The 24057-nt window shown below is 48.5% G+C and overlaps 9 protein-coding genes across 9 annotated transcripts; 4 read left to right on the top strand and 5 right to left on the bottom strand.

Annotated features, from left to right (window-relative positions):
- Positions 1-148: 148 nt before the first annotated feature.
- Positions 149-1733, top strand: Pdw03_2472 (Cytochrome P450; the record flags this gene model as incomplete). Its single annotated transcript, XM_066100199.1, has 5 exons — positions 149-344; positions 401-945; positions 1016-1333; positions 1401-1511; positions 1569-1733. The coding sequence occupies 5 exons, from the start codon at positions 149-151 to the stop codon at positions 1731-1733; spliced, it is 1335 nt and encodes a 444-aa protein (XP_065955599.1).
- Positions 1734-3841: 2108 nt separating this feature from the next.
- Pdw03_2471 (Reticulocyte-binding protein 2 like a) lies at positions 3842-6235 on the top strand (the record flags this gene model as incomplete). Its single annotated transcript, XM_066100198.1, has 1 exon — positions 3842-6235. The coding sequence occupies one exon, from the start codon at positions 3842-3844 to the stop codon at positions 6233-6235; it is 2394 nt and encodes a 797-aa protein (XP_065955598.1).
- Positions 6236-7565: 1330 nt separating this feature from the next.
- Positions 7566-8867, top strand: Pdw03_2470 (Thiolase; the record flags this gene model as incomplete). The annotated part of the gene is made up of 3 exons (XM_014681729.1): positions 7566-7613; positions 7661-8593; positions 8652-8867. The coding sequence occupies 3 exons, from the start codon at positions 7566-7568 to the stop codon at positions 8865-8867; spliced, it is 1197 nt and encodes a 398-aa protein (XP_014537215.1).
- Positions 8868-10517: 1650 nt separating this feature from the next.
- On the bottom strand, positions 10518-11740 carry Pdw03_2469 (Lactonase, 7-bladed beta propeller; the record flags this gene model as incomplete). The annotated part of the gene is made up of 2 exons (XM_014681728.1): positions 10518-11319; positions 11382-11740. The coding sequence occupies 2 exons, from the start codon at positions 11738-11740 to the stop codon at positions 10518-10520; spliced, it is 1161 nt and encodes a 386-aa protein (XP_014537214.1).
- A 1976-nt stretch (positions 11741-13716) lies between these two features.
- On the bottom strand, positions 13717-15191 carry Pdw03_2468 (Six-hairpin glycosidase; the record flags this gene model as incomplete). Its single annotated transcript, XM_066100197.1, has 3 exons — positions 13717-14301; positions 14356-15047; positions 15110-15191. 3 exons carry the CDS (start codon positions 15189-15191, stop codon positions 13717-13719), a joined length of 1359 nt encoding a protein of 452 aa, XP_065955597.1.
- A 1669-nt stretch (positions 15192-16860) lies between these two features.
- On the top strand, positions 16861-18141 carry Pdw03_2467 (HNH-2 domain containing protein; the record flags this gene model as incomplete). The annotated part of the gene is made up of 1 exon (XM_014681726.2): positions 16861-18141. One exon carries the CDS (start codon positions 16861-16863, stop codon positions 18139-18141), a length of 1281 nt encoding a protein of 426 aa, XP_014537212.2.
- Positions 18142-18429: 288 nt separating this feature from the next.
- Pdw03_2466 (NAD(P)H-dependent D-xylose reductase xyl1) lies at positions 18430-19254 on the bottom strand (the record flags this gene model as incomplete). Its single annotated transcript, XM_014681725.2, has 2 exons — positions 18430-19059; positions 19114-19254. The coding sequence occupies 2 exons, from the start codon at positions 19252-19254 to the stop codon at positions 18430-18432; spliced, it is 771 nt and encodes a 256-aa protein (XP_014537211.2).
- Positions 19255-19541: 287 nt separating this feature from the next.
- On the bottom strand, positions 19542-20616 carry Pdw03_2465 (Aldo/keto reductase; the record flags this gene model as incomplete). The annotated part of the gene is made up of 3 exons (XM_066100196.1): positions 19542-19568; positions 19627-20414; positions 20472-20616. The coding sequence occupies 3 exons, from the start codon at positions 20614-20616 to the stop codon at positions 19542-19544; spliced, it is 960 nt and encodes a 319-aa protein (XP_065955596.1).
- Positions 20617-21161: 545 nt separating this feature from the next.
- Pdw03_2464 (TEA/ATTS) lies at positions 21162-24006 on the bottom strand (the record flags this gene model as incomplete). The annotated part of the gene is made up of 5 exons (XM_014681724.2): positions 21162-22939; positions 22999-23175; positions 23231-23726; positions 23784-23896; positions 23949-24006. 5 exons carry the CDS (start codon positions 24004-24006, stop codon positions 21162-21164), a joined length of 2622 nt encoding a protein of 873 aa, XP_014537210.2.
- Between the last annotated feature and the right edge of the window lie 51 nt (positions 24007-24057).

The raw sequence follows: 24057 nt of genomic DNA, 5'->3' as shown, positions 1-24057 counted from the left end.
TGATGATTGCATCTTAGCTATATAGTAGATGGTCCAAAAGCAAATTGGGTAGCCAAGCCAGCAGTATGTTATATGTTATAAGTACTTCCGACAAAGTACTGCATATGATGATTTATTCTGACCGTTCAACCAGCCCATCGTTGTCAGCATGATTTGGCCGTGGCTGATAGCAGTCTTACTGGGGCTCCAATGCCTTCGTATGGTTTACAGGCTGTTTTTCCATCCCCTTGCTCGATTCCCAGGACCAAAGCTGGCTGCGGCCACGAACCTTTACGGCGCGTATTGGACGCTGATTAAAGGAGGGCAATACACTCTGAAACTTCCAGAACTTCATCGAAGATATGGTACGAACTTGGATAATGCCATTTCCGCTCACATCTCATATTTCCCGTGGTTATAGGGCCAATTGTCCGAACCTATCCCGACGAACTGCACATCCACGATGTGGATGCTTATAACAAAGTTTTCAGCGTCGGCACCAAATTGGAAAAGACGCGCCGCTTCTATGATCATCCTCTTTTGGAAGGATCTCACGTCAACATGTCAGACCTCGAGTCTGCCAAGTCGCGAAGAGAGATGTTTGCCCCCTTTCTCTCCAAAGCAGCCGTTGCAAGAGGCGAGCCTTTGATTCATGCCACCATCGTGAAGTTCATTAATATCTTGAAAGAATACGGCAAGGATCAAAAAGTAGTTGATCTCACAAGAGGCTATCACTCGCTGACCACCGACTTGATCTTGAACTATGGATGGCAGAGGGCATGGGGGGCGCTCGATGCGCCAGATTTTTCGTATCCAAGTGTGGTTTATATGAATCATTTTCTTGTCTCTACAACCCTTATCCGTACATTCCATGGATTTTTCAGGTTCATCATTGGTTTTGCTCTGCAATTCCCTGGTCTTGCAAAGTGGAATAAAACATTTGCTGCTGGTTTCCACCTGCACACTGTGAGTTACTTCAATACTCTTCTTGGGTCCTTGTTTTCTTTCTCTTTGTGGCTAATGTCTCCGTGTATAGCAAGCCCACGACATAGCTCTGGAGTCTATGAATCGGCCTAAATTGACAGGACAACAGCATCCAAGCATATTTGACCTGGTCTTGCAGCCAGATGAAAAAACCGGACTACCAGCCCCATCCATTGATGAACTCACAGCCGAGACCCTAGCTTTTATAGCTGGAGGAGAGGAATCGCCAGCGAACACTTTGATTCACGGTACTTTCAATGTTTTAAACAACCCGCAGATGAAAAGCAGACTTCAGAAGGAGCTTTCTAGCGCAATACCCGATGGCTGCCCAATGCCAACTGCAGATAAACTTGAGAAGCTACCTTACCTGGTGCGTGACTGGGCTTTTGTTCAGATTATAGATGGAGCTTCCAAGCGACTAATAATGTCATTTCTAGAGAGCCGTTGTGAAAGAGTCGCTTCGAATCTCTCATGGGGCCCCTGGACGACTCCCACGTACTGTACCATCATCTGGCGCCACCCTTTGCGGATGTTACATACCCCCTGGGGTATGCTCTTTGGTCTCATGAGTTCGAAACCACCACCTACTGACGGTATGAATACAGACCATCCTTTCTCTCAGCCACTATGTTTATCACACTGATGGCTCGATATTTCAAGATCCAACAACCTTTAAGCCTGAGCGCTGGCTTGGTAATGACTTCAAGTACCTGGACCGACACTTGGTATCCTTTTCCAGAGGCTCGCGGGGCTGTATCGGGATCAAGTAAGTTAGAACATGCGCAACTTTTGCGTCGATCACTGTGCCGTATACGTGAACTTACAAGCAAAACCCCATTCTCTAGCCTCGCTTATTCCGAGTTATACTTGGCCTTTACATATATGTTTCGCTATCTCGATATGCAGCTATATGAAACAACACCCGATGATATGAAGTGGGGAGACTTCTTTGCAGCTATTACAAGAAAGCATCTGACAGTGAAGGTTCTTTCCAGTACGGATCTAGCATCTGATAAAACACTGGCGTAAATATTTGGGTGATTGATGGCCTTTTCCACATCAAGAATGGAACTTCAAGTGCAGGACAGATCTTTCGGTTTTGAAATGCAATTTTTTTTTTACCCTAAGCAGTTGACCTTTGATTTTTCCTCAATCCAAATTGTTTTTTCTTTCTTCAGATGTACTAAGGGGGATCTGATTTCTGATGATAGTGACTACATGTTGTGATAGTTAGTTGCAATTTCGAACTTTCTTGCGCTTTGTCGCCTTAGGCTGTTCTAGTAACTGAGAAACATAGCTGATTTAGGCGTACTCGGCCATCTACATACTACCCTGATCTACCCATAAGATGCCAAAGCCTAAAATTTCATGGCATCCATAAGGTGAGTTTGATTCAGTAGACCTACACTCCACACAGTTTTTCCTGTCTAGGAGGATTCAAGTGGAAGCACGTTCAATATTCATAAGGGGACCAACAAGATAAAGATAATTTTGCGAGCGGATATGGGGCTTTCAGCCTTGGGCTTTCAATGAGCCAGAGTGGAAGTTATCGGGAAGAAGTGACCATGCAGTCTGGCATGGGAAGGAATATGACATCGCTATAAGGTACACCATCTATTACTTTTCATCTGTCACGGTGCGAACCGTGATGCTTAGTAAGAGGAAGATCACGGCACGTGATCTCCGACCTGTTTATCTGAACTTCAGTTCTAGATCCTGTTGTAGCTCTTCGAGCTACGTCTTGTATAATAGCCTGCCCCTGCCTGTACCTGTCAAGTGGAATCTGATCTGTTATGACCTGTTCCTACCAGTCATCTCCTATCATACCGTCCTGCCAGCCCGCACCCTGACAATCAATAGCGTTAAACCAGCGTAGTAATACCTACCTAGCGCTTAGAACTATAAGCGGCGGGCAGACAAAACCATTTGCTGAAACAGCCTCCAAAACTGTAACAGAATCTAGATTGGTAACTGAGCCGTTAAATAGCTTCTTTTTGGGTGCCTTGTAATGATAAATTGGTCTCGTCCAACACCAATTTGAAAGCCGGTTTCGTCGAAATTGTAGATATCTTGTTGGCAAATCCCAAACTCAGTGATGACTTGCTTGTAGTCTTTAAACCACCTTTCAACCACTGATTTATCAAGTGCAGTAGCTCTTTCGATATCAAGAGATCGCCGGCGTCGTACATAGTACTCAGGGTGTCTTTTCAGGAAACGTGGTAGCCAGTGGGCACCAATTTGTGGAGTAGGCGTAGTGGGATCGGTATGGTCATTCTCAAGAATTGAATCGGCAGCAATAGCAATTTGGCGTCGGTTTATCGATACTCCGACCGTATCAAAGTAATCCATATAATCACATAAAGCCTGCTCTTGTTCAGGATTGAGCTTCCTACCATTAGGTGCTCGTTGAAAAAGGGATTTTCCACCTTTCCATCGCCGGCGTAGTCGGTGCATAGGAACCGCGAATTCTCGCGCAGTTTTCGTGATATTGGGCTTTGTCTGCTCAGATAGAGAATCGAGAGCAAGCTGAAGCTGTTTCTCTATGTCTTTATTGGTTTTAGGCATTCTTGGTAGTGTGGTTGACGACCAAAGTAAAAAAAGAAAAATGTAAAAAGAAACTTGCATTTGGGTGGTGTGTAGTGCAAATGGGTGGCAGACCCTCGCTTGCGAGGGTCTGTAATTTTTGTAAAAAATGTATGTTGTAAGGGCCGGTTAGTTCTCCGAGGAGCAGGGAATCCCAAATCTTAGTACGGATCTCGGTTGAACTATTTATCCGCTTTGCCGGCTGCTCGGCACCTGCCACTCCATGGTCTCCACTCATTGATCATTGGTCAATAAATCAACCACTTCTCAAATATCCACTCCACTCATTACGGTCATGTCGGATCCGGTTGATTACAAGGCTTTGTTTCTGAAAGCCGAGGAGGAAAGGAGGCAGGAGAAGACATTGCGAGAGCAAGCAGAAGAGGAGAGAAGGCAGGCTGAGCAAAGAGAGAAGAAATTGCGAGAGCAAGCAGAAGAGGAGAGAAGGCAGGCTGAGCAAAGAGAGAAGACATTGCGAGAGCAAGCAGAAGAGGAGAGAAGGCAGGCTGAGCAAAGAGAGAAGACATTGCGAGAGCAAGCAGAAGAGGAGAGAAGGCAGGCTGAACAAAGAGAGAAGACACTGCGAGATAAAGCAGAAGAGGAGAGAAAACAAGAGCAGGAACGAAATCGCCAGACTACCTTCGAAGAATTTATCCAGCACTGTCATAATCTTCTTTCGAAGCCCCTGAAAGCTGCCAATACCGCCCAGTCTACCACTGGCAAGATTCCACCACCTACTGGCAAGTTCTGCCCACTACGGCTGGAACCCTGGACGGATTGCGCTATCAGGCAACAGGAAATCTACAACTTGGTTTGTCATTACTTAAAACCATGGGGTAAAGTTGCGCCACGCCTGTTCGCACCGGTAATTGAGCTGGAGGGGCTGGGACACCGTTTCGCCCGTCGGCCTTTGAGCAGCGAGAAGGACCTTGAGAGCTACGAGCGTTTTGCTGTTGAAGACCACGTCCATGATATTATCGCTGCGCTTTGTCAAATCCCAGAAGCCCGAGAGGAGTTTCAGCTCGGAAATGGGGTTTGGTTCGATAGCCATGCCAATGCCCTCAAGGAAAATCCGCCAGACGAGCTACGCCCCGACAAACAACCTGCGTACCCCGACCAGTTTGGTATTCACCGCATTGATGGCAATGCGAAAGCTTTGTTAACTACAGTCGAGTACAAACCGCCGCATAAACTTTCCAACGAGAATCTTCGGGCGGGACTTCGACCGATGAACTTTTACCACGAGATCGTCGAATCAGAAACCGTTCCTACAGATGGGCCCGACAAGTTAAAGTATAATGCTGCTCGTCTTGCAGGCTCGGCGATCGTCCAGGAATACCACGTGATGATTCAGGAAGGGCTGGAGTACTCATATTTGACCACTGGGCTTGGGATTGTGCTCTTACGGGTACCCGACGACTGCTCGACTTTGTACTACTATTTTTGCGAGCCAAATCTCGACATCGAGAATGGTAGTGAAGGTCCTCGGACAGCCATCGAGAGGGTGCTTTGTCTCTGCCTAATGAGCTTTCGTTCGGCCTGTCGGGACCAAACCTGGCGGAACGCTGCTCGGTCACAACTACCAATCTGGGAAACCAGTTTCAGCCATATGCGATCCCAGATTCCACCAGGAGAGTTGCGGCAGAAGCCTCCAGGATCCGATTATAGCAGTCCGGAATGTACCAGTTCGGAGATGATGTCGTCTGAGTACCAGCCATCATCGCCTTCTGAATCGACTGTGTCCAAGGGACGCCGCCCACCCACCCGTTCCACCCGCTGTGCACCTGCCAGCGCCGCTCGTCAAGGAGACCCTTCAGATTCCGACGACGATCCGGCTCCTTCTGCACAACGAAAGCGGAGTTTCAGTCAAATTGCGTCCTCGCCACCCGCACCGAGTTTCACGCCGACCACCCCAAAGAAATCCTCAAATTCCTCCCATCGCTATACTAGTCAATCTCGTCCACACAATCACGAGTTCTGTACACAAAAGTGTTTGTTAGGCTTACAGCGAGGCGATATGTTGGACCCAAAATGTCCCAATGTGGACCTTCATCGGGTTGGACAAAAGACCAACCGTCATTCAATCCGGGCCGCCGAATTACTATCCTTGGTCAAGCGACAATTGGACAATAATCTGGACGAATTCTGCAGTCCGATCGGACAATGTGGATCATATGGCGCACCATTCAAAGTGACCTCTGCGGCATACGGCTACACGGTGGTAGGAAAGGGCACAACTTCAGGACTATGGCACGAGGTATCGCAGGAAGCAGATATTTATCACATCCTACAAAGCATTCAAGGCTCTGCGGTGCCGGTGTTTCTGGGTCCTATTGATTTGGCCCAGATCTACTTCCTCCACGGCGCGGGTGAGATTCGCCACATGCTACTGATGAGTTGGGGGGGGGAGAACCTCCGCCATCTAAAGATCGATGCCACCATTAAGCATGCAATCTCGCGGTCAGAGCGGAAAGTTCTCTCCTTAGGTGTGGTGCATGACGACCTCCGCCCCGAGAACATCTTGTGGAGTGATGAGTTGCAACGAGCCTTGATCATTGATTTCCACCGGTGTCACTTGAATCATCGACTGCTACAAACAAAACCTACCTCAAGTAGAGCGGGGCACACAAAGAGAATGATGGATCATGCCACTGACGAGCTTAGAACCAAGCGGATGCATGCCAACTAACAGCATGCAACAGTAAAGAAGACGGCGTGTGATTCGGAGAGTTACAATTCATATTTACCCGCTTGCTAATAAGTCCTTGTTCATTGAGACAGCCTGCTTGCTTAGCCTGACTATCCTCTATTTGTCGAGGCCTCTCGCTTCTAGAAACTCCCTTCGACCTCAAAATCGCCCATCACAGGGAAGCACTGACCATGCAAAAAGCTTTGGAAGTAAGACTCACTTGCACGCCGAGATTCTGGTCTGAAAGTGTAGCGATTTTGCATTTTCGATACCAATACGGAATAAGGTCAATTCAGAATACAGTGACGAGACAATCACGATCAGCCAGCAAGGAAAAGCCGGATTCAATAAATTTTATGAGGTACGCGAATGTTGAACTGGGAAAGTTCGCTGGCTTCGCGAACGAGCGCCTATGGAACATTGGCCTGTGATGAGGCCAAGGACGTGGCATAGGATCCCACAAAGGATCCTTCTATCTTATTTCTTTCATTCTTTCTTTCCTTTTGTCGACCGGAAACCACTGTTGTTCCGTACCAGCAGCATACCGGTGTCCTCGGTCAATTCTAGGATCTACTTCTTTCACACTGCTCTGCAATCCCACGAAGTAGGGCTTAGGGCTTTGGGAGGACGGATAAACTGCACTCGATGCGGTATTTTATAGTATTGAGAAACACTACATGTGCATGTTCTTCTGGATGCGGGCATCGGGTGATCTGCATTGCATATTTCCAGCATCAAGAACACGCAATGATAGAGCATATAGGCGCAATCTAACCAGATCAAGAATGTATAACCTTTCGACCAACTAGAATTTGACATACAACTAATTTTCAGCTACTTGTTAGAAAATCTGTCTTGAAAATTTCCGACCGCTTAGGCTTTCATTCGGACAGATGCCCAAGGACAAAATCTCCGATCGGCATCTTATGGCCAGTGGACGGGATGATCTAACCTGCCACGACAGCCCGGTCGAGAACTGCGCTAATGTATATGCACAAACTTGCTTTTTTGCTAGTACTGCCAATCCAAATAGTTATTAGCCATCGATTATCATTATGGAGCCCAGTGCATCTTCTGTAATCGATTAGTTGTGTAAATTCGAAAGAACACCATGTTTGCTACCAATGGCGTGCATGCATGAGTGCAGTTCTCAGTCGAGCTGGCATGGCAGGGTACGGATAATAATGCTGCATTGGTTTTTGCTGACGTGGGATCAGCGGGACTATGAGTCGGACAGAGATCTTCACCTGGAGTTAAGTCCAGAGCTCAGATTGGGTATAAAAAAAAGGAATGGGCACACACGAACTATTCACATCACGGTCAGAACACGATGAATCCAGTATACATTGTTGGGGCGGCGAGGACCCCCACCGCACGTGTGAGTCTAGGTGGTCAAACCCCTTGAACACTGACTGATTGATGTAGATTCATACCCAGCTCGACTCTGTGCCAGGCACCACACTGGGAGCTATTGCAATTCGTGAAGCCCTTCGTCGCTCACAAGTGCCGCTGGATTTATTCTCCGAGGTTTACATGGGCCAAGTGCTTCAAGCTGGCGCTGGCCAAGCCCCCGCAAAGCAGGCTGCGATGCAGGGAGGGTTGCCACCGGAGATCGAGGCTACCACAGTTAACAAAGTATGCGCTTCTGGGCTCAAGGCCATTACCCTTGCTGCCCATAATATCCAACTAGGGTACGCCGTTGCTCAGGTGGCCGGGGGAATGGAGAGCATGTCGAATGTCGCCGGGTATTTAAAGAAACCAGAAGACTCCAATTGCAAAGAGGATCCGGTGATTGATGGTCTTCGGCTCGATGCGTTGACGAATTCCTCAGATGGCCGGTCTATGGGCGCCTGTGCTGAGGGTGTCGCTCGGCAGATGGGTATCTCCCGTGAGGACCAGGATAGATATGCACTTGCTGCCTATGAGCGTGCATTTAGAGCGCAGCAGAACAATGTCTTCCAAGAAGAGATTATCCCCGTTTCAGTAGATGCAGGCACGGCTGAAAGATTTGATACCGACAGTCTCCCTCCTGAGAGCCTCTTCAATCGACTTGAGTCTTTGAAGCCCGCGTTTTCCCCCAATGGCACGGTCACCGCAGGAAATTCCAGTTCGCTAGGTGATGGCGCTTCAGCGGTGGTTCTGGTGGACGCACAGGTAGCCAGACAGTTTTGTCGAGAGAATCGGGTGTTGGCCAAAATAGTAGCTTGTGCCGATGCCTCCGTTGCCCCGCATGAGTTTGCTCTGGCGCCAACCAAGTCGATTCAGCTTGTCCTCGAGAGGGCCCAGATGTGTGTTGAACAGATCTCCCTATGGGAAATTAATGAAGCGTTTGCCATCGTAGTGATTGCTTCACAAAATGTGTGTGGATCCCTAACCAGCTGTTCAATCATTTCAGTTTGCTTACCATGTTAATTAGCTACTCGGGTTGGATCCCGATACCGTTAATGTCAACGGGGGAGCTATCGCGTTTGGACATCCCTTGGGCAGCTCAGGTTGTCGAGTTCTGGTCAGTCTCTTGCACCAGTTAACTCACGGCCAGTATGGCGTTGCCGTTGTCTGCAATGGTGGTGGAGGTGCCACGGCTGTGCTTATCGAGCGAGTCCAAAGCGAAAGTCTGGATGTCCCAGCATAAAGGTCAATCTAAACATGCGCATATTGGTGTCTACGGCGGCTATGGGTAATTCAATGTCCTTTCAGAATCATTGCATGCCAGATTGCAACATTGCACAATCCGACGGGACGTACCATGATCAACTCTTTTGGATGGATAAATGCCACGAGAGTTGAGAATTCTCTTGACTACATAGATTTGTGGGCAAGAGTAAGTTGAAATCTGCGTCTCAAATTCAAAAACAATTTGCATTTACGGCTAGGACGAAATGAACTTCAATGGATATATAGGTTAGCCATGTTCTCCATCTCCTACCTAAGAACTAGCGTGGAGCGTGTCAACAGCCAGCACACGTTTTCAGGGCTCAAATCTCAAGGGAAACTCTGGTATGGTTAATCTCATGAGTGTGGAAAATTCAAGTTAAATCTTCATAAATTGACATGCATCTGGGACCTTTTTCAACGCTAAGCCCTCATTGATTTTACGCATACGTCGCTCCATGCATGTGCCAAATCCTGCATCCAAAACTCATGTGGAATCGAGACTCGCTGCGTCAATGCAGTGTGACACCTCTATCACATATTCTACTATACAAACTTGAGCATTCTGTATCACAGGAGAGCATTTCAATTTGGGCTACATTCAGTCAATGGTTCAGGAGAGTCCAGTACTAAGTACTCCGTACTGACACCGTTCTTTGAAGCTTCTTCTTTCTCATTCTTTCATTACAAATGCAAATGAGTTAGTGAGGGGTAGAAATGAAGCTATAAATGTGGCTTCAATTCTGGGGCGGAAGAGATTTGACAGTATTATAATTCATTTTTCTACCCCTGGCGAAAGATCTAAAAAGAACTTCATCAGACTCTTTATTTACATGCTTCTTCATGTGCTATTTACTCCCGTGCAGCGAAATCAAAATAAATCAGGGCTCCTGACATAGCTCACAGATTGCATTTGCTGGTTGGCTCTCATGTAAAACCGCTCTTCTCCCGATGATGCAGAACATTGCCGTTTCGCTTGTTGCAACTACCACACTCCGATAACTACATTGAGCCTCCAAGTAAACGCCTGTCATGTGGGTCAGTTTATGCTGACTGCCTGCGTTGTGGTTTTAGGCCACGTTGCGGCAAATCTCTCCGAGGTCTCCGAGCCTCCGGTTGGAGGCCTTCGTTTTCAACCTGAGTTCCTTTTACTGGGAATGTTATCAACGTAGCCGCATTCTTTCAGTCATTGCATATCCCCCATTCTGTTAGCTGGATTTGGCTGTCGAATTCAAGTAGACGATTGTTGAAAAGCCACATGGCCGTAGGATCCGACATGGATCCAACCACCATCAGCACCCCCCAAGGAACACCAGCAGCGCACCACCCCAGATCCGTTAGATTCCGCCCACTTCTATCGCATGCTTGGCAACCTTGGCAAATGAAGTAGACTCGGCCAACGAAGATTGTGTGATGATAAGAATTACATACCAATCAGTGGTTTGAACAGCCATGTATTAGAAATTCTCGTGACAATAGTGTCTTGCGCTTTGGACGCATTCTATGAACATTTTTCTTACTGCATTTAGGTAATCACCGTCCCAAGTCGAAACAGACATCTTCCGGATTCACAATGTGCAACCTGAAGAAGGATGGGTTTTTTTGGCTTGAAAGAGTTGAGTTGAAACGCTTACTCTTCCCAGATGATGCTGCTCAGGCCCGACGACGGTTTATCCTGACCGGGCTGTACAATCGGCACATTGGCGACTAAGTTGCCGAGCTTTCCACTCTGTGGATCTCTTTCGACAATGGCAACATTGGATGAATCCTGGCCCGCAATGGCCACCAGAGTGCCATTGTTGTTGATGGCAAAAGTGCGGGGGACGGCGCCGTAAGCAGACGTGATCTGGCTGAAAGAGACCGTGCCATCGGGGGAACGAACCAGGGTCGAGATGGAATCATTCGGGGCGAATCCCTGATCAAAGCGAATGGAAGCATAAAGATTGTCCCCGGCCATCCGAATCTCTGCTGGCGTACCCTTCGCCGGTAACTGTCCGCCTGGGTACGGCACAAAGGCTTGCGTCTCCTTGAACCCGAGACAACCGGAGGACAAGTAAGAGACTTCGAACGCATTGAAGTGACCGCCCAATTCGCTAACGGTGTACAACATCGTCAAAGGAACTTGGTCCGATTGCGAGGGGCTGGATTTCCAGAACAGTCCGTGTCGTGGTCCACTACCAGCAGTGTAGTTAAGACTAGGGCACAGGTTGAGGTGTCCCGAGTCATGGTCAATGCCGTATACGCGGACCTGGTCGGCACCCAAATCGGGAACCAGGATGAAATCACCGGTTGGGTCGAGGATCACCTGATGGGGGTGTGGCGCTTCTTGCTCAGGTCTGATGCCCGGGTGGGCCATCTTGTAGTGGAAGACCTGTAACGGCTCCTCGCCGGACTTAAGGGGTAAGGCAAAGGTCGAAAGGGCAGAACCACCGCTAATCATGTTAGTTTGCTGGTACATCCACAGCTGGTTGAAGTAGACATCAGAATCACTTACTAATGGGCAATAGCCAGATACTTTTCACGTCCGTCCTTTCCCCCAAAAATAATGCTGTGGACCGCGGCGCCCACATCCACGGTGCTTGTGAGCTCCGTCATTGATCCATCCTGATTCACGGAGTAGGAGGTCAACAAGCCATTCATGCTCGAATTGCCCGCGTGGTCGGAGCAATAGATGGTGCGCGTTGACGAGTCGAACGTAAGCCAACTAGGGTGAGTACCACATGTTTTCGAGGACGATGTGATTGAAAGCGAGTTGTCCTCAAGAGAAAGGGTGTAGACTTCGCCGTCATAGTGAGTGGCATAGAGGTTCGTGGCAGCTGCCAGGGAGGCAAAAAAAGGAAGATAGCGAACCATGATGGGAATTGGGAACTGAGAACTGAGAACTGGGAACTGGGAACTGGGAACCCTGGGGGAAGGATAGATAGACCAGAGATTTATGGGGTAGCCGACAGGATATATACTTCCAAGCTTGTCTATTCTGCACACGGATTTAATTACTCCGTCTTACCTGAGATGCCTGCTCATTCAATCTATTTCCCTACAAATCCTACAGGTCTCACCTCTGCCTTCTGGGCGCTCTCTTAGCGTCGGCATTGGCCCCACTAGATTCCCCAATCTAGAAGTTCGTGTCTTACCAGGAAGGATTCAAGCAACCCCCTTTTATGCCCATCCTGTTTAATGCTAATGATCTGACAGAACTCCCACCAGAACTGCTCTATGGAAACTCACCGCAGTCAGAGACAATCGTGTCCAGCAGGTCGGCTCACGGACATTTATGGTACATAACCAGACTCTACTATGGTGGTTGCGAGCATTCGCCCCAAAACAAATGGGGTCGGCTCGGCCTTTGAACGGGGTGTTGAAGAGATGGCGGCAGCCATGGTTTTGGAGTATCAACCGGCAAATCCGGGGGTGAAATTCACGCAATTCTGACATAACCGGGGTGTGTCATTCATAAAGGTGGTTTTTGTGTAAGAATTAATCTATAACACTCTTGTCGTGGTTCTGAAAATTGGCTTGTAAGCTATGGCTTTCCTTTGTTCTTGACAGCCCTGTCTACCAAGTCCGCAACAACGAATAAAACAAGGACCTAATCGCGGGAGAGGTAGCTATTCAATGTGAATTTAGAAGTTTGCTCGTTTGTGTATGATTTGAAATTATTGTTCAGCAACTGAAGTGTAACAAGTCCTCTTTTTGGTGCTGTTTTCAAAAATCTCTTCGATCAATCTATGCAGGAATCGCCGATTTCGATTTTTTCAATAAGACGATTGTTCAGGAAAAAAATCTCCCTCATTCCTCACTTGGTACAAAACGCTAAATACACACATCTGAGGCCTGTTGGGTTTTCTAGCTTTGATTCTGTGACCTCCTATTCTCGTCGTGACTGATTGACATCACCTTCTATCGTAGTATTTTTTAGTCAAGGTCCAAGATTCCGTCTTACAATTTTATCTGAAGTGTTGAGAATGCGAGGACGGAGATGCTATGATTGTAGATCAGGACAAAGATTTGATCCTCCATCTCTCTTTGCTATCCATCTTTCTCTTCTTCTCAAGTCCCTTAATCCGGGTAAATCTCTCTAGGAGGCACTTTCTCTTCACATTTACACTTACGATAAACAAGCTTATTGCAGCGACTAGTCACCCATATTCACCATGGCTTCCAGCCGAGTTACAAACTCGAGTTCGTACCTGTTTCTCGGTGACTGGAATCAAAGTGATTTCTCTCTTCTTGACCCGTTGCATTTCCGAGTTAATATCACTGTTGTGTCCTAGGTCGACTAGGCGGGACACTGGCATCTCCACTATTGCAGCAACTCTGCGCCTTCGACGTGTAAATGACTATGTCGCCAAACTTGTTAACGCTAGAGAGGTAGCTCAGAAGAGTTAGGAAACCCCCGAGAGTATAGAGGATGAGGAGGTCTGAAAGGACCAACAGGAAAAAAAAAAGATCTGCACCACATACACGACCACAAATCCCTTTATCGCGACATGATATTGGAGATGTGGCTGTCCAAGGCACAGCTGCCTCCTTGTTTGTCCAAGATATCACTTCCTGCTTGATCGATCTCCCTACTTCCATAGCCTGTCGCTGCATGAAATTCATTGCCCTTTCCAGGCTTTTACCCCGCATGGTTTGTAAGGAAGAAGATGCCAAGTCGGCATCAAGAGATCGAAGTTTCTTCAACGCCTAAAGAGAAAAAAATGGACAAGGGTATAATTATGAATAGGCCTGTAGCACTTCAAAGATATCACAAAAACAATCTGGATTTTTCATGGTATCAAAATTCCAAATATACATACAATCAACGCCTTCCAATTTCAGTGTATCTACTCGCCTCCAACAAGCATAAAACATGTAGCTCCAACCCAGACTATAACGAAGATCGCAGTCAAGATTCCTGCGCCAACCCTATCCCCTGTAGTGATGGGTGCAGGCCCCACGTTAGCCTGCTCATTGGTGCCCCCAACTGGGTCACTTTTGGATGTCCCTCCATTATCAGTATTGTAAGGGCCATCTGCCTTAAATGGGACCATGACAGCATTAAGAACACCCAAGACAGACATCTGCTGCTCCAAGCCCATGGTCCCGTCCCATTCCGCCTTCTTCGTCCAGCGAACTCCACAGTGGTTCCCATCGCTTCCGCCGGAGCATTGCTGACCGGCAGCGACAGCGGAGACCTTGAATTTTCCCATTACCTCCGCCGTGATATTGGCCGGTACAATCAGCGACATGAATCCGAGCCAGCCGGTGAAATAGGCCTTGAAGGTTTTCTGGTTGCGGTCACACCTGTTGATGGGCTCACAGGTGATATCGGATAAGATTTGGTTCCCACCTGATTCAGGGAAAAACTGGTTAGATGTTTTGATCAGTCCTGTCACGCCTTCGAGCCATTTGCTTTCGGTGCCATTGGTCTTAAACTCAGTTAGTTGAGACAGTCAAGTTATTGGGACAGGGGATAGACGTGCATAGTTGTGCATGTAACCCGCCCCGGAGATATAGGTTGCATAGTTGTAAGTCCACTGGTGATCACCATGATCCTTGCAACTTGCAGCATTAGTGGTAGTATCGGCAATAACCCAATTCTTCCTCAGCAGTGGTGTAGATGCACTCCAATCCCAAATCTTCTCGGCCCATTCAGCATAGGTCGCGTTCCGGGTGTATAGTGCCAGACGCGCTGACAGTTGGAACAAGCCGCCGTTGGAAATAGCATTTTTCAAATTATAGCCATCCTGGTAAGGCCAAATCTGCCATCGCAACCCTCCACCGCAATTTTTAACATCCCAGCGAGGAATCTGTCCATTAAAGACACCCTCGGCCAGTGAAATCCACGAGGGTTCGTGTTCTCTTTCTGGAAAGTTCAATTCTCCGGCGGTTATCGCCGCTAGTCCCCAGAACACTTGATCATCATTACCCAGGTATTGGGAGTAGTTGCTTGGGAAGAAGTTGTTTTCGCCCTTTTGCCAATACATGCCTTCCTGGATGGCATCGTTGAATTGGCTGTCGCCTGTTAAATACCAGTATTGGATGAGGGTCATAAACATCGAACCGCCTTCCCACCAGGTATCGTCCATTTTCCCCGGAATATCGTTGGAGTTGCGGGCATTGTAGAAATCCATCATTGTGGTGGCGACGGTCTTGGCGGCATTTTTGAGGGAGGCTATCGGGAGAGGTACATGTCAGTCATTTGAGGTGCTTAGCCAGTGTAGGAAATAAACTTACTCTCATCCTCGGGGTTAACCTCAATCGCAAGGACATTTTGTATGAGAAGGCAGGCCAAAATGGTGGTGAACAATCCAGACATAACAACAGGCCTTATTTGAAGCGAGCCTAGCGGTGACCGACATCGGAAGAAATGCATGGAACTGAGAGATGGATAGCAGAAATTAAGTGCATTGGGATTAAAAGGAAGATACGAGGGTATATCTCCTAGAACAAAAGAGCAATAAATCGCTGGAACCCATCAGATCATACCGAATCATCACAATGAAACCAGTCACTTGGCAGACTGGCGCCGTATCAGCGGGATTATGGACAGAGTGATGTCCCAAGACATTAGCGCAACCAATCCTGCTGCCTTACTTCGTTCTGGGTGCAGCTCTTCTCAGCACTGCCTAGTTTTCAGACCCTTGGCGTTCAATTTTCCTTTGGGAAATAAGAATGTAGTAATGCCAAGAGCCCCCCTACCCGGTACACTCGGGGTAGGCGGCTAGAGGGGGCATAAACTCTGCACTCGAACATTTTTCAAAACACTCTTGAAGTCAATGAAACATGAAAAGAATGCCGATATATTTAGGCTGAAGGAAGCCTCTGTCATTTCATTTCTCTGAGATAGGGGCAATCTGCCAAGTCATTTCCACTGGCGCGGAGTGTCACGAGCGCTAAATTGGGTCTTGGCGCTACCGTATTTTTAGGTGTGCCAAGAGATATGTCAAGACCGAGCACTGCCACTTCCCCCCCCCCCCCCCCCCCTTTTGCAGAAATTACCTACTTCTGGGCTAGTCTTTGAAGCTTTCATGTTCACCTTCACAACTCATCCTAAAGAAGACTTCTAGGTTAACGTGAAGCCTATACGGATAGGGAGTACGGAGTAGTTTGTATCCGTCAGCAATACGAAGCACTCCGTATCCATCGAATAAAACACTATTTGTTTGGTGGTTTTTAAAGTTACCGCGAATTTATAACTTCGATTCTAGGTCCTCTAGTGTAAAGAATTCTAGTACACAAAAAAGCATAGGCCTCTCTGTCTTCATACGAAGCTAACGCTTCTTTGACTGTAGACTATGAATAGATAATAAAACCTTCTCTCACTCCTCCTAACTAGTATAAAGCTCTTGATTATACCCAATTACTAAATATAACCCTTCGCATTGGACTACTCCTATGGGAGCCAATTTGGGAGTTGGCAAGGTTAGTTCTAATATACGTGAAGAAGAGAAAAAAACGATCTACAGGTGCTAGACTAAAGTGCTTTGAGTAAACCGAGAAGCCACATGACTTCTAATAAATAAGCTTTGAGTTACGAGCATTGTAGAAATCTATCATGGGTGGTGGTGACGGTCTTGGCTCCAGGGAGGCTAATAGGATACAACATAGGTAGATGTCTGTCATTTGAGGTGCTTGGCCAGCTTTAGAGTGCACACAATGTACTACGATGCATCATCATGACAGAATCCTAGCTTGATCAGGTCTAGTACTTTCCAATTTAAACTTCATGTAGGTGTACCTTCTCCAAACTCCAGCATCAAGTCTCCATCGAAAACTGAACATCAAAGCTCGAGTTTCAAATCTCTATACCCCGAAGTTTGAATCTCTATATTCAAAAACTAGAACCCACAAACCTCGATTTCAAAGGTACAGTCTCAAATTTTGAACCGTCATCCTCCAAAACTCAACACCCAAACTCGAGTCTCTATACCCTAGATTCGAATCTTCACACTCTAAGTCTGAATCTCCAGCCTGTGGCCATAATCATGGACCCCCTAAACCCATCAATGGAATCCCTTCAACCCGAAACTGAAGCCATACACATTCTGAAGAAAAGAAAACATGATCTCACAAACGATCTGCAGACAGCTCGGAGACTCTGGAGGGCACATGGGTCGTTTGACCTGAAGTTCTGGGCACAGGCTGTCAAAATAGAGAAGATCAACCTGGAAAGGTCAGACGTGGATCGCAAAGTTTCACTTGGAAGTTTTGATGGGGTAGAGGAGACATGGAAGAGGACTGATGAAGCTAAGACGATTTTGGAACAGATTGAAGCACAAAAGCAGACGAAAAAAATCTGCGAGGAAAGGGTTCACCAGCTACAGAGTGCACCCCCTCGTAGAAGTATGAGAGCATGCTTTATGAAGTTTTTCACGACCTCTACCATGGGCATGGCCATCAAAGGCACAGGTGCTGGGGCTCGTGACACAAGCCAGCAGAGCAACTTCCGGGCAGCGATGATCGAAACCTACAAGGCAAAGCACCCTACCGAACCATGGCTCTGGTGCCCTATTCTAGGGGACTATACGGATGATGATGATATCCAAGCATCGCACCTGTTCCCTTGTAGGAACGGACAGGATTGTTTGGATGCTATCTTCGGTAAGACACGAGCGGAGGAGCTTTTTTCGCCACGCAATGGTCTTCTTTTGTGCAAAAAGCTTGAGCGCTATTTCGATTCTGGCAAGTTTGTGATCGTTCCTGATATTCCTAATTTCCAGAAGAACGTGCTGGTATCTGCGGTTAAGGGGTGGCTCAACTGTGAGCCCCGCCAGTACCGGGTGAAGCTGATCGACCCTGATTGGGAAAAGAAGGATGAAAAGATCTCGCGATGGCAAAGTCTCACTTTTGGACAGCTGGACGGCCGGCCGTTGAGGTTCCGCTCTAATTTTCGACCTGCAGCTCGATATTTGTACTTTCATTACTGCATTCAGATACTACGGATGTGTTGGCAGCACAGCAGCCAAGGAAGGTCAAGCCAGGCGGCTGCGCTTCTACAGCTGGAGAAAGGGAATCCTTTTTGGGGAACTGTGGGAAGATATCTTCCACGCAACATGCTTTTGGCGCTCGTCGAGGAGATGGGTCACGAGTATACATTTGTGCTAGACGGGGCTGCGGCCAGTCGGCCCGCCGACGACAAACTCCTCCTCGGACTTGCTTCAAGGCACGTCAAGGAACGGCCGTCTATCTTGACACCTGGAGTTTATGATCCTGCTGATTCGGAAGAAGAATTTTCTTGGCTTGAAGAGGATAGTGAAGATGAGTAGGGGTTTCTTTGCAAGAGCTGGAGGAATCTATATTATTATCATGAACAGCAGCATTTAGGCTGCATGAACAGAATTGCTACAGATGAGGAATGAGCACTACGAGATGATTTTTATTCGAGATTTGGTGCAAGGGGCTCGTTGCAATATGTCGTTACAAGTCGTACTAGCTTACTATCTTGCTGGTGTTTCCTCAATCCCCCGTACTCACGAAATCCCCAAACTTGGAGTCTATCTAACTTCTATATTATATACGCCTTACTCGACGTTATGTCTCATTTTCACTTGGATTTAACGATCAAGCGGCATTCTATAAGGAGCCGAGGGAACTTGGACCGAACTTTGCTTCTCGCCCTCTAATCCCTCCCCAGGCTCCCTAATGCCACCGACATGTTCAATCCCAGCACTCTCACCAGAATCCTGCCCCTCAAACTCACCCTCAATCTCCATACCCATCCCCTCCTTCCACATATTCACCAAACTCGTAGCGCCCATGCGCCGATTCTCCTCTTGGATATTGAACTTGACTCCAGCACCAATAGGATACTTTTTGCTCGAGAGTGTATCAGCCAGTTCTTTGAGCGGGATACCGGTCTCTTCACTGATCAGATCTTCGTAGATAGGGTTGTTTTTGAAGAGGTTGTAGGTGGAGTAGAAGGGGCTGCGTTTGAGGGCGGAGGCGTGGTTGTGGCGCGAGTGTTGGATTTCGAAGGTCAGTGAGCGCGGATAATTTGACGGTTGGTTGGTAGATGTGGAGGGAGTATGGATTGAAGTGTGAGGTTTAGAGATCGAGCTGAGAGGGGATGTCGGTAAGGGAATGGTTATAGGCGATGCTGCTATCGCGCGTTCTGCTGCGTCGGCTGTCTCGAAGATGGCGACGATGGGGCGGTTCGGGTTTGGTGAGGTGTTTGTTGTGTCGTACTTATGACTTGTTAGACCAGCGCTGGTCCAAATACGAATTCGGAGACACCATACCTTGAGGTTGCGGTATGTTGTAACTTCTCCAAATTTCTGGAGCGCGGCCAGTATCAGCTTGCTTTCGGATAGGTTCTTTGGCATAGGAAATCCGGTTATATGAACCTGCCCGGTGAGGCGCGCTAGACTAGGGGACACCATTGTGAGAATTGTGTTGCTGGGAAGTTGGAAGCTGATGGAGACGTCGGAGAAAATTGGCGGATCGTCGAGATCGGCACGTCTTGGCGGAACTAGCTACCCATGTTCTACTCCGTAGCACAACAACTTTTGATATTACTACTCTGGCTAATATGGTAGATCTTATTGAAAATTTATTGAAATTGATATGTACTGATTTAAAGTTCCCAAGGCATAAAATCGTCATACTATCACGTAGTCTCCGGACACGGCGGACACGGGATTTCTCAGGGTTTTCAGTCTAGACACGCTTAGAAAATGGGGATTCCGAGGCCGTACTAAAGAAAAAAAAACTGTAAGTATCAATAGTCGACCCTCCGCAGAAACCGAACTTACAGCAACAGGGTCGTTGAAACGAAGACCCTTGTCCAGAGCACTGATAGCCTCGAGCTCACTGGCCTCAAGGTCGAAATCAGTGACAGTCAAGTTCTGCGCAAGACGGGTAGGGTCATTGCTCTTAGGAATAACAGCAATGTTGCGCTGAGTAGACCAGCGCAGCAGGATCTGAGCAGGAGTACGGCCGTGCTTTTCAGCAATGGCGGTGATCGTAGCATGCTCGAAGAGCAAGGGAGTATCCTTAGCGTGCTTAAGGTCAAGCTCAATGAAACTCAGGGGACCAAAAGAAGAGTAAGCAGTAACAGCGATACCCTCCTTCTGGGCGTAGTCAACAAGACGGGTCTGGGTGAGGTAGGGGTGGTGCTCGATCTGGAGGGTGGCGGGCCGGATACGGGCGTAGCGGAGCAGATCCATCAGCAGCTGGGCACTGAAGTTGCTGACACCAATGCTGCGAGCCAGCTTCTTATCAACAAGGGTTTCCATTGCGCCCCAGGTCTCGTGGATGGGTGCGTTGGCGAATTCGATCTTGCCCTCGGCGGTGGTCCAGCTGGGAGGGTAGCGCACGGAGGGGTCAAGGTACTTCAGGGCAATGGGGAAGTGCACGATGTATAGATCAAAGTAGTCAACGCCCCAGTCGGCGAGCTGCTTGCGGGCGATGGGCTCGACCTTGTCAGCCTCGTGGAAGCTGTTCCAGAGCTTGGACACGATGAAAAGCTCCTCACGCTTGACGAGACCGTCCTTAATGGCACGAGCTACACCCTGGCCGGCTTCGACTTCATTGCCATAGTCTGGGATTTGCGGTGTTAGTTTCAGACAGGGCTTGATTTGGGGGAGGGTGAATGTACCGCAGGCACCATCGAAGAGACGATAGCCAGCCTTAATGGCATTGTAGATCTGGTCGGCACAAGTGTCGTTGTTGACCTTCCAGAGGCCGAAACCCACAATGGGCATCTCATAGCCATTGCTAAGCTTGATAGTAGGGGCAACCATTGTGAATGTTAGAGAATTCTAAAGAGGAATGAGACAAGACATTGGGGCACGGAGGGGTACATAAATGACCCCGCCTATCATTTAAAATATCCCCAGGGACACAAATTGCAAAGGTCCAGGCCATATTAACCGAATTTACCTCAATTGGTCTCTCTTTGGCCTCCTTCGTTAATGAATCCCCAGAATTGCCCCACTGTTTTGCGGCTAAAATGGCTGATTGGGACAGTTTAGCCGACAGAGGGGAATATCGTTTACATTCGAAGATTATAATAGCCAAGTAAAAAAATTGATTAGTGATACCTTTTCCCCAATGTTCGAGATTGAAGTGTGTTCAAAGATTATTTTAAAGACATCTAGAGCATTTAAGATGATTCCAAGTTTTCTTCTCCAAACCGCCAAGACATTCCCCGACATCCCAATTGTATCCCCAAAAAGAACGGACATGGAATGGATATAAAATAAGGTAAACGAGAAAATCACAGAAAAATTACAAAAGACCGCTCCCAGAATGATTATAATTACTTTAGTTTGTGTAAAATATGTCGTTAAACCGAATCCACCGTGGAATTATCGTAGCCCGCCGCATCGGGGCCCGCCCCATGCATGCTAGCACCATTGGACATGCGCCCAACGATCTTGTCCATAAGGTCCTCAGACGGCAAGAGGCTGTCGAAATGGTGCGGTTGCTGCGACTCGCGCGATACAGGTCCGTGTCCATGGTGCTCCGGATGGTAAGAGAGGTGGTAGCTACCCGCGCCGACGTCTCCTGGAATGGATGTGGAATGCGCACCCCATGAAGCATGGCTGTGGCTGAGATCATCGAGCGGCTGCATGTTAGAACCAAAGAAGCTATGTAGCACACCGTTGCTATCGTGCATGTTCACGCTGTGCTGGTGAGATGGCACGTAATGGGATGCTTCGTGGCCCATTGCGTAGCCAATCCCTGGATGGGAGAGCGGTAGGTCGTGCACGTTGAGCATAACTGGTGCACCGCTGGGGCCGTGCAGGCTCGTGGATGGAATGCTCTCGGGTGCGAGGCTGGTAGAGAAGGAGTCCAGCACTGAGGTAACGGCGATTTTGTCATTGATGGTGTCTTCAGCTTTGCTGATGGACGCCAAGAAATCGAGGTGGCCGGAGGGATTGAATAGATTAGCCACATTATCGTGGGGCGGGTGGTATAGGGACCATTGTGAGTGTGATTGGCTTGGGTGGGGGATTAAGTCATGGGGCTGAGGGGTCTGGTACATGCCCTGGTGGGAAGCTTTGTTGAGAAGGATAGAATCCAGGGAAAGGGGAGGAAGATCAATCCCGGAGACTGCAAGCGGGCTATTGTTTGAAGTCCGGTCCGGTGCCGGAATTAATCGTCTCCAGGTAGTGGTGCCAACTTGGCCGGGCCGGGTTTGTCGGAACTTCCAGACCAGAACGGCCATACGCTTGCTCTCATCACCATGGTGGCCTTGGTATTGGTTTGACAGTCGGTGAGAGCTAGGTGAGGTGGCACGGAGCTCTTGTACTGCAGACAAGGAGCGGAAGAAGTTACGGGTGTTGTCATCAGCCTCGCGAGCAACTTGGGGGTTTCCCGAGTCCTCAGCCATGCGCTTGTCTTGAGTCACCTTGGTGAACATCTTGGCCCACCAAGATGATTCGAACAGAGGCTTGACCTTGGTCGACTGGGTTTTAGGTAGGTCGTCGTGACTCTCTATGAGTTTCTGGCCATCTTCATAGATGTGGGTGCTGCAAGTCCAGTTGTCCATCTGACTGACTCCGAACACATCGCCAGCACTAGGGTGACCGAAATCAAGGTCGAGCTGAATCCCCAGCTGTGATCTAGCAGGAGGGAAGTCGGTCATTAACTCAAGGTTCACTTCTAACAAGATTATATCGCAGTCCATGGGATTGTTGATGTCATCCACCATGGAGGCGAGTTGAGGAAAAGAAGACCGCCACCCATTCACATGCTCAAGGGGCATGGAGGATGCAGCGGAGTGGTGCAGGTCACCCTGTAGACGAGTGTATGTATGCAATGCTTTGCCGATACGATTGGCCTGTTGAGGAGCGGTGACCCACATGTCGAAGTTGAAGCCATGAATGGTGCTAGCAGCAGCCTCCTGCATGTTAGAGCCAAGGGTATAGTGCGGTGGCGGGAGATCTCCAGCGTACGGTTGCATGGATCTCATGTGGTCATGGTAGGAGCCATGTGTGTGGCTACCGTAGTGACTGGACGCCGAAGTGTGCTCTACTGCCGTTCTCCATTTAGGAGCCGGTGCTGAGCCATGAACACTAGATGATCGTTCTGGTGATGCCTCACGAACAAGTCGCTCCCCTGGCAGGCTGTATCAGTAAATAGACAATGTGAAGAACCTTTGACATTTGGCAACTCACAATCGGGATCACCCTTCAGGAAAGAGTCCAGGACCTGCAGATGGCTCGAGACCTGCTTGCGAGTCCTCCGCTTGCCCGTCAATTTGAAGATGTACTCAGCAATCAACTCGTTGCGGCCATACGACTTGCCCCGTTCGGACCACTTTCTCCGACCCATAGGAGGGTTTGCTTCGAGGGCTGGAGTCGGTTGTTAGCCTATTTTCAATGGATCATTACGTTAATATAAACCCACCTTGCTGGAAAGCGTCCTCCAACTCATCAGACCACACAGGCTCTCCATCCTTGCCAGTATCACGGCGAGGACGACGTCGGTACTCCAAGTACTTCTGGGACTTGAGGTAGCTGCTTCGCGCCCGGCGAGATTGAGAGTTGGGCCCAACGGAGTGAAGCCTGCGAAGCTTCCGTTGGTGGAGCCGAGCCGCTACATGCTGTTGATCCAAGCCGGACGCCGACAATGGTTGAGGATGATGAGGGGCATGAGGATACTTGAAGCCAAGTTGATGGAGCTGGTCCTCACGAGCAGCGATATCAGCATGAGTCAAATGATCTGAATATGACTGGACATTTCCAGTAGTATTCTGCAAAGCTCGATCAGAATGAGCTTCGACAGGACCCAGTGATGACTGGTTCTGAGTGACAAGGCACTCGGGTTGCCAGCCAGTAGCCATGGGGAGGGAACCAAGGACGGGCTTCTCGAAAAGAATGACAGATTCCGATAAGGAGGGGGACTGAGAGGCACCGTCAAATGCTTACTGCCTGGCAAAGAACGCAGCTCAGTCACAAACTACGACCCAAAGAACGCAAGATGTCAAGAGAATGTAAGAACCTGGGAAAGAGAATGTGAGAGCGAGCAAGATGGAGTTTATAGGGAACCATAACTCCCCTTTGGAGAGGGGTCCTGTAGCCCCAGTAGCAACATTGTTCCGCCAGGTCTGCTTTGCCTGACCTACGTCCCTCGAACGCCTTGTCCATACTCCTGGGCAGGTCCCGTTCCTGGCCTGCGCACATCTAGGCTGTGTGGGGAGCAGAGCACCAAAGGACGGCGGTAAGCCGACCTTG

Source organism: Penicillium digitatum, chromosome 1 (genome assembly GCF_016767815.1).
Source record: "Penicillium digitatum chromosome 1, complete sequence".
In the NCBI taxonomy this organism is placed as follows: domain Eukaryota; kingdom Fungi; phylum Ascomycota; class Eurotiomycetes; order Eurotiales; family Aspergillaceae; genus Penicillium; species Penicillium digitatum.
The sequence above is the reverse complement of the archived record's forward strand: the minus strand, read 5'-3'. Positions and strand labels throughout refer to the sequence as shown.